This window comes from Atta colombica, unplaced genomic scaffold (assembly GCF_001594045.1).
Source record: "Atta colombica isolate Treedump-2 unplaced genomic scaffold, Acol1.0 scaffold226, whole genome shotgun sequence".
In the NCBI taxonomy this organism is placed as follows: domain Eukaryota; kingdom Metazoa; phylum Arthropoda; class Insecta; order Hymenoptera; family Formicidae; genus Atta; species Atta colombica.
This window is the reverse complement of record NW_017259323.1, coordinates 399,942-409,898: the sequence shown is the minus strand read 5'-3', so window position 1 is coordinate 409,898 and position 9,957 is coordinate 399,942. Positions and strand designations below refer to the sequence as shown.

The 9,957-nt window shown below is 28.9% G+C and overlaps 1 protein-coding gene across 1 annotated transcript; it reads right to left on the bottom strand.

Annotated features, from left to right (window-relative positions):
• Nucleotides 1–6: 6 nt before the first annotated feature.
• Nucleotides 7–5,956, bottom strand: LOC108688177. The gene is made up of 6 exons (XM_018194322.1): nt 5,908–5,956; nt 3,934–4,116; nt 2,793–3,024; nt 1,775–2,128; nt 589–776; nt 7–464 (listed from the first exon to the last, which is right to left on the bottom strand). Exons 1-6 carry the CDS (start codon nt 5,954–5,956, stop codon nt 103–105), a joined length of 1,368 nt encoding a protein of 455 aa, XP_018049811.1. The 3' UTR covers nt 7–102.
• Between the last annotated feature and the right edge of the window lie 4,001 nt (nt 5,957–9,957).

Genomic DNA, 9,957 nt, shown 5'->3' with positions numbered 1-9,957 from the left:
CTAAAAGTGAGAGCGCTGTCGTTCCATTTTGCAATAATATTTTTTTTCCATTTTTGAAACAAGAAATTTTAATATTATTATCAATAAAATTCTATATAAGGGTTATAAACGCCATTGCGCAATATTACTTTTTTTAATATTTGATATCCTTGATACCCAGATCAAATCGTTTCCGAGAAAAAAATCTGTGGCGACGACATTCGTTTCTTTCCACCATTCCTCTTGAAACTTGACAGTGAGATTTCGATTAACGGAATCAGCCATCTGCCGAAGCCCACCAGACAGATTAAAGAAAATATCTAATGGAAATGGCGTTAATTCTGCCATTACTGCCCACAATGGATTCTGACTATTTCTGCGTTTCTTTGATCCTAAAATTTCTTCATCCAAATATTCGAACAAACCTTCCACAGTTTGCTGATTGCCCCATACTTGCGTCAAAGGCGGCCATAGCCAGTCGTATTCTAAATTAAAAAGGAAGTAGAAATTTTTATAAACATTTATTAGCTGAAAAGTTTCAAAGAATTTTAATTAATTAAATTTGTAAAAATTTGTAAATCAATAGAAATTATAACAAAAATGTTTTACCGTTTACTGTGTGCTTGTCACCATAACAAATGATTAATCTCTTTCCGCCGGCCCAAATGTCATTTAATGTCGGTCCCAGACCTTCAATCCCTCTGTCTGGTTTCAGGATTAAACCTTCGAATTCTCGATGTAAAATAGATAGCAGTTTCCGATGTCTGTTTGGTCTACCTTCGAAGCCCACGGGAAATCTATTTGTTAATTCTTACATTAATTATTATAAATTTTGAATATTTTGTGAAGCATAATTATTAATAACGTTTTTACGGTAAATAGATAGATAAAATAAAAGCATAAAATAGAAGCATAAAAAATAAAAATAGAGGAACATTTTCTACTTTTTTAATATATTAAATATAAGCAGCTAATTAAGATTATGGCATTATTAATTTAATTATTTTATACAGGACGTTCTATTTTTAATTGTAAACGTTGTAAATTGAATTCGTATTAATGGTCATAAAATTCAAATAAATGGTCATCAAAGAAATTATGAGAAAATTGCGAAAATTAAAATATACAGCATGTCCATTTTGATTGATACATTAAAATAACATAAAAATGACTACATTTACAAGAAAATATTTGGGATAAAATTTACGTGATCTGAAGGAGGACAAATAATAATAGAATTAATTTAATAAAAAAATAGATTTTTCGAGACTATATATAAATCATTGTCATTTTTTAAAATAGAATTGTATGATTATTATTATCATATAATTGTATTAAAAATTATTTTTATACTATGACCTTAAAAAACGATTTGTCGAAAATTGATTTATTCCCCTTCTGACTATGTAATTTTTATCTCAAATTTTTTTTTGTAAATGTAGCCGTTTTTTATGTTATTTTAGTGTATCAATCAAAATGGATATGCTGTATATTTTAGTTTTCGCAATTTTCTCGTAATTTCTTTGATGACCATTTATTTGAATTTTATGACCATTAACACGAATTCAATTTACAACGTACGCATGCTCTCGCGCGTAATTTAAACTGTACAACGATATATTTCGTGTTAACTCTGGAACATAATTGAAAAGCACAGGCAATAGGAGCAGAAAATAACAGATTTCCATCTAAAAAATGTATTCTGATATATCTGATAGGTATCTGATAGGTTGAAATTTATTATTCCCTATTCCTATTGCCTCTGTTTTTCAATTGTGCATTAGACTTTACTCACCTATGAAAATCCATAATGATAACTTCACCTCTCGCTACATCCAGAAAGTCCCTTACGTCCTTTAAAATCTCTGAAAGAGGTGTGATGCGGATGACATCATGATTGACCCAAAATCTATTTATATGATTCCCATCTTCGTCAAGTGCAGTACCATTTGGTATTGATGGGTAATATCCAACTCTGATGTCTAGATACCTTATACCATGTACCAACTGGGTCCAAACATCACGATCTTGTGTCAACAAGTATCGCTGAAAGGCGTCCCGGCGCGTTAGATCACCGTGTTTGTAACAACCAGAATTATGTGTCCCAGGTATCATCAGGCTGCCGATAGGAAGCATGCCGATTTCCCTTCTTAACAATACAAAAAACATTATTTGTGTGTTAATAGCTATTAATTTCTACAAAGAATTACGTGTGATTATTACAGGGAAAAAATGTTTAGTTGAATTAAGTGGAATTCTAGTGGAAAATGAATTCTAGTTGAAATAACCAACATTTAATAAATTTAATTCGAAATCTTGTAAATTTAATTAGAATTTTGGATCGTTCATTTTCCATCAGAATTCTAGTTAATTCAACAAAACATTTTTTTCTGTGTATGGTCCGTCAAATTTATAATATCTAATAATAAATAATTACTGCAAATATATTGTATCTTATCGCAAATATATTATATCTTATCGCAAGTATACTGTATCTTATCAGTAACAAACTGTAATTTAATTATAGTTTATTATTGATACAATCTAATGAAACTGTAATTTACAGTAAATTTTATCCAATTAAAAAAAAATTAAAATTAAAGATTATCTAAAAGTAATTACTTTAATTAAGTATAAGAATATATCAATCATTTTATTACTTTATTAACTTGATTTAGTCTTTCTGTAAATGTTTTGAAATATTTAAACAGTGTTTCCGGATATTATTTAAAAATTATTTAAAAAATAAGTGATTTTTTTAAACAAAAAGTGATATTTCAATTCAAAACTTTGAAAGTACAAAATTATAGTACCTTAAATCGTACATCCAAGTCGGCCAAATTTGCAAGCAAGACATGGAAAACATATGACCATCTTTGTAAAGGATAGCATAATAATCGAGACAATGTGATCCTGGAAGTGTCGCTCCATCCTTTGTGTCCCATCCTCCTGGTAACGGCGGACGACCGACTGTAATATTTGTTCTGTAATATCCCCGAGGACGTTGTAACGAAGTCAGGATCAGTTCAGGCTTGATCATTTTGTCTGAAACAAATAGGATTCGTGGTTGCGCGGACAAATTTTTTGGTATCTAAAGTTCAATAACTTTACGATGAGAAAATGTGATAAGGGATGGATGCGTTCGATTTCATGACGATTCATTCTGTAAGATAAATCGGATTGGAAACGATTCAAAACTATCGAGGGATTCATTTCAAGCGGATCAATGTTTCCAAATTGAATGCGACAGGCGGAAGAGAGACTTAGCTAACAAGTTTTAACGACGAACTCAAAGCATTTCAACGCGTTTAAGCTGGTGATCTGTACTAAGCTGTCAATGAAATATATACGAAAGCAAAACAAACTTACATATTTTCGACTTATATACTTATCAACTTTGTTGATAAATTTTTATGAAATAGGACAAATGAGAATAAATTTAATTAAGTAAGAGAAATTTTATTCATTATTTTCAGTCAATGTGGATCTTGGTAAACATTTCAGTGTGAATTTATATCTATTCAATTCTTCAAACCGAAATATTTTAAATCTTGAAACGCAATCATAAACAGGATTAGAGTATAGTAATATCACATATTAAATTTACAAGTAATTTAATAATTGATACTAATAGCATTTTATAAGAATCGAAATGACTGAAAATAAGATTTTTCTTATACTAAGATTCTTACTTAGATTTTGTTGATGAAATTTCTCACATAAAACTAAATAAAAATTGTTTTGAATAAAACAAGTTTATAATGCAATGATTACAAGCTGTCATGCATATGTCTTGTGTTTTGTAATAAATTATAATGATAAACATTATATTTTTGATATTTAATACAGTAGTTATAAATATTATAAAATAAAAGGTACGCGTTTTTCGATTCTATAATCACTCCCTTTGGTAGCGAAATACGATACATAAGAGAATCAAACAAAATTTATTACTATGTGCCGCTAACGGGTCAGCAGTGAACACCTTGATTTGAGTATCTGAGTATCTCGTGTCTGCCGGACAATCGAATTCCCAATTTACTTCTAATTCGGCATCGACCACCTTATCGCTAGCAGCGATTGGTCTCCATAAAGAGGAAACCGTGACCCATACTTTTCCGCACTGCCCTGCCAATGCTGAAAGCGAAATTAGGAAAATAGATTCAGAAATATAAGATGAGAGAGGAGCAAATTATATTTCAAATTTTTTATAAAAAAGCTAGAAGAAATAACATTAGTTTGCCAATTTATATTTTTGGATCGTTGTCTGAACAAATTTTATATATATAATAACGTAAAATATATGTAATAACATTAAAAATGATGATTTTGAGAATTTTCGTAACGTTGTAACAGTGACAGTAAATTTTTCTATATTTTGTTAACAGCACATGAATATCTCAACTTTTAACTTGCTCGAAAATGAAAAATCATATCGAAACAAAATTAAATGCATTTTAAAGCAAAAAGTTGATACTTTTGTGTGTTAATGAAATTTTGAAAAAATTTGTTACTAATGCTACGTCATTAAAAATCGTTTTTGATCTTTAACCATTTTAAGTTAAAATTGTGACATGATAGCAGGAAAACAGATTCATGTTCAGCAGGAAAAAATTTAAAACCCTTAAAATAGCTAAATATTATATGTCAAAACAATTTTTTCGCAAGTTAGTATAATTTTCGCGCCTTTCAAATCACAAAACTCTGTTTTGATTTTATTGGAATAATTATGATTTATGTTAATGTATGTATCGCTTAATTGTATTTAAGTACTAGAATTTAATTTATAATTTAAAAGATGTTAATTAATGATATACATATATCTTTTTTACTAATAATGTATATATATTTTAACACACACACACACACACACACACACACACGCACGCACATTATATGTATATACAGGATGTTTTACTTAAAATGACCATTCCTTATATCTTTGCAGATAAAGTAGAATAAAATAGAATCAAAAATTTGTTTAGATAAAAATTGTATAACTTGATGAGGAACACATATAATGTATAATTGATTTTCTAAAAATTAATTTTTCACAGTTATATGATGAATAAAATACTATGAAAGTCACGGTCATTTTTTAAGAATAATATATCTATCTTTTTGTGTGTGTAAAATTATAGTTTCTCTAATTATTCTGTATAAAAGTAGAATTAAAGTAGAAATATCGAAAAATCAATAATTTTTGAGATATTTATTGATATTTTTGTCTTAATAATTCTATGTGCAGAATTAGAGAAATCATATTATACACAAAAATATTGTTTTATTTAAAAAATAGCAATGATCTTCATACATATAACGAAAAATAAATTTTTTTAATAAAATCGATTATATGTACCTTATCAGGTCATACAATTTTTATTTGAATATATTTTTTATTTGACCTTACCCTACAAAGATATAAGAGATAATCATACATTAGGTATGGGACATCGTGTATAATATCAAAAGAAATAGATAAATTCTTTGTGGATGAGAGAGAGAGAGAGAGAGAGAGAGAGAGAGAGAGAGAGAGAGAGAGAGAGAGCGGGAAGGATAGAGAGAAAAAATAAAGAGTAAATACATATTATATATACAAATATAAAAAAATATAGAGAAATGCAAACTTATGTAAATATCAAGAATATGATTTATCTTTATATTTTTTATATCTTCATACTTTTTGTACAGTATTTGAATAAAAATTAATGTATTAATATTCCGTAATGTAAAAACATATTTGCTTTTTATTCATATATTTATATATTACTTTTAATAATATTTAATTTTTCTTCAAGTTATTTAAAAACAGTGTTTAAAAACACTTGCTTTAAACACATATTTTGCATTTCTACTAAAATAATAAACATTGCAAGATGACATGTGCAAGAATCGCGTAATGAAACACGATAGTTAGCTTAGTCTCACCAATGTCACAGAAGACATGGAGAATCAGCAGAACAATTCCTTTCAGCATGATTGAAATAATGAGATTTCAACCAAAATTCTTTGTATACGGCCTCCGATCTTCCGATGTCAGCAAATATTGTGCACTCGTATTTTAATCAAACAGTTTCTGATTTCTTCGAGCATAACGGATACGAGAGTCTTCAAAGAGCTCAAAGTTTTCTGAAATTCACAACTTGTTCACACAACTATGTTGCCGTTATAAATTTTAAAAAATAATTATAAATAATTATAAATAAATTTTCTTTTGAAGAATCAAGAATATTTTCTATAATAAAAATTGAAGGATCGTAAGAAAAACAATAAAAAATATAGAAAAAAATTTTTATAGGAAAAGATATCGAATTTTATTTTTATATTTTCGAAGTTCAAGCAGCAGTGGAATTCGCTATCACACAGATTTATCTATGTCATTGATCACATCATTACGTTTTGAAAATTTATTCTGTTCTCTCTATGAGTGAAAAATTATTCTACAGGATAAACTGTGGCGAATCGGATCAATATAAATGAAGACGATTAGTTGACAATTGTCGCCATTTTGTTCCAAACGAGTTGTTTTATCATGCTAGTTAGGTACTTTCGCGCGCTTTCTCTTTCTCTGTAGAAATAATAAACAACAGTTCTGTATTGTGTGATCCAATCGATGATATAAGCGCAGAGATCGCGTGCATGAAAAATGTTGTTTTACATAAAATGATCACAATCCTAAAAAAAAAATTACGAATTGACTTTTGTAACGAAAAGGTATATTAAAACTTATACAAATTATAATGATTTTTATAGTATATAGTTTGCTAAATCAATTTAGTAAACTGATTATTCGCTTTGCTTCTCAGCTTCGAAGCGAATTTCTTCTTTTTGGTTTTTTTTAGCAACAATAAGAAGTACTGTTTATGTATTATTTTATTATATAAAATTCAAGCAAAGTTATAAAAATTAAGAGTTTATAAAACTTAATAACAAAATTTATTTTTAATTACATTTTTTATCATTTATTTTTTATTAATGAATTTTTATCAATGAACAAATACTGATCTGATTCGCCTTGGTAAACGCCTCTGCATGAAACGCGTGCAGTTTTAAAAATATATATGAATATATAAATATATGATCCTCCGCGCTTGATTCTTTCGATTGTCTTACTTCTGTCACGAGTAAGAGAATCTTTCAATCAGGTCAAACATTATCGTCACATCGAGAAACTTCGGAACACACAGAATAAGAATCGTATGGAAAATTCAAATGGATCACTGCTAATGACACAGTGATCTTCGGCTGACAACTCGACAACTGAACGATAGGCAGTCGAACGAACTACTACCGGTAACAGGAGTAGTCTAATGTAGAACCCGCTTATGGGACGTTCAAGTACATTGCGCTTCCATCCTTCCGTCACTTCCTCGGACGCGTCAATTGGACATGAGGAGGGACCAGTACTCATTCGTTTTCCTTCTCTCTTCCCTACGTCCGCCTTTCCATCACATTGACTATCGGCTATGTGCGTTCACTCGAGGTCGGACCCGGCCTGGCCTGTTAAATACCATTTCCTGCATACTCCGTCGCGGAATATATAGTTTCGAGGGAGAGCTGGCAATGGATGCGAATCCAACCGACCGATCGGTGGAGGTTGGGAAAACGGATTCAGTTTCTACATTGAATTATCGCCCTCGTGCATCGTGCACAAGGGACACTGCATGTCAGGAGGGTACGCGTCGTGAGAGCAAACAAATTAATCGTTACATATAGATCGAGGCTACAGATCGCGATTTATACCGATGACATTTTAGGGTATTTTATGGTAGAACTACATTTTGTTAGGATTGGATCGTGATCGCGACTATGTTACAAATCGTATTTTTATAGGCTCCACTTGACTTGTAATATATAGTGCAATATACAGTTTTGACCAAAAATATTAGACACCTATATTTTTTCATTTATCAGGAATTCTTTTATCTACATTGTTATCTACTGGTTACTAACATTATACATAAATTTATACATAAATTTAAAGCGTTCTTAAAAGGATTTACAGCAAATGCTATAAATCAATTTTTAAGTTCAAACTTTAAATGATAGTTAATAAGATTCCTAATATTTTTGACTAATGCTGTGTATGTGTGTGTATGTATACATATATGTAATACAATATATGTATATGTTTTTGTACATTCTGTTTTGTAAAATTTAACTCGATTAATGTTTCAATAAGAAAAAGTCTTTATAAGATCTTCTTTTTAACACATTTTTAAAGATGATTATATTATTATTATTATTAGTTTATGCAGGATTCAACTGCGGGAATAAATAATTCATCAAGAACTCAATAGAACAGATATACAATTTATTTACAATGTCATGCTTTTTAAAAGATAATATTACACGTTACAGTATATGTGGATGTAAATAAAAGCTTTGAACCTCGATTGATGAAATCTCGATTATTCTGATCGCATTCGCATAGACGGGGTCACAATTTAAAAAAAAAAACAAAAATAAATAAAATCTCAAATAATTTTTAACATTAATATATCGATTACATCAATGAAAAGCAATCATATTTTTAGACATTAGTTTAAGCATTTAGTTACGATTTTATTTTTTTTAGCACTTTAATTGAATAATTAATTAACGATTAATTTTGTTCTTTTTAGTGCTTGTGAGTACGATTACAAATTAAATCGTTAAAAAAAGATAAAAGTAGATATTATGTTTTCTATCCTTCAATCTTCAATAAATCTATATATATTTGTATTTAATATTTTATTTCTATTGTAATAAATATAAATAAAATATTTTCAGGAAAGAAATTATTAGATAAACAATTTTAGTTACAATACTTTTCATTGGTACCATCAATATCGTATATCATGTATATGTGTACTACGACAAAAAATACATGTCGCTTCATCGGATACTAAATACTACATTAAATAAATAACATTATTATCTTGGCAGAGTTATATTACATGATTGAAGACATAGGTACAATATATACTTTACGCGTATTAACTTACAGTAACAGTTCTTATTGATGTTCTAAGTTGACAATTATAGTACATGAAGGACATTAATACGATTTGATTCGTTGAGGTAGATAATTTAATCAGTCTATGAAGCTGCTTTGTCGGTCGGTTAATTATTTATTGATAAATTTCCGTTCCGACGTTACATAAAAGAATCAATCCTATTTGCCATTGGAAGATCCTTACAGTCTTTCGTATATATAACTGAGTTGCGCTGATTCCGATCTAAATAATATGATAATCTGAATTTGTGATTGATCTATGATATGATGAACAGGAAATATATGTCTAAAAAAAGGATCTTTTAACAAAAGCCAATCAAGAGACGACCGAAATGAAAAGAATTGTATTTGAACAGATATAAAGTTAGAGAGGTTCTGTCTTTCGCCCGATTTTAACGACAAACTCTGTACCATGAACATACGAATTAATTCGTAAAACATACTTACATGATCGATTATTTTACCTATAAATTATAATAAATTAAGATAATTCGTACAATTACAATAAAATATACACTTTCTACACGCCAGAACTCTTGTTTTCCCCTGTCCATCGGCGAAAATGCCAATCGAAATTTCCATTCTCTCGGCTTTCTCGTCTTTTCAGCGAAGCGAGTCCTGCAAACGCACCACAAGAGGCATCTCTATGAAATTATGTACATCCATTTTGGTTAAACGCGTTATATTTGATTAATAACGCGTAACGTTTCTATTTAAGCATTTTGTACGTTAAATTATTGCTGTCGAACGAAAAGGAAATATACATTTTATATGTGAGCAAAGTTAATAATTTATCGACTTAATCGATTGGCAGTCAATAATATACAGAGATATACAAACCAAAGATATATGCAAAGTTTTTATTAAATTAAAAAAAAATATATTTCTTTTAAGCTTGATTTGGTATATCATCTTATATATACATATCTTTACATAATTATAATTATATATTATTTAATATTAATATATAATAATACAAT

Coding starts and splice junctions, on each gene's coding strand:
- LOC108688177 (XM_018194322.1), bottom strand. CDS start 5,956: ATGCTGAAAGGAATTGTTCTGCTGATTCTCCATGTCTTCTGTGACATT. Junction 4,117..5,907: donor CCATGTCTTCTGTGACATTG/GTGAGACTAAGC, acceptor TTTCGCTTTCAG/CATTGGCAGGGCAGTGCGGA. Junction 3,025..3,933: donor TGACCCGTTAGCGGCACATA/GTAATAAATTTT, acceptor TATTTGTTTCAG/ACAAAATGATCAAGCCTGAA.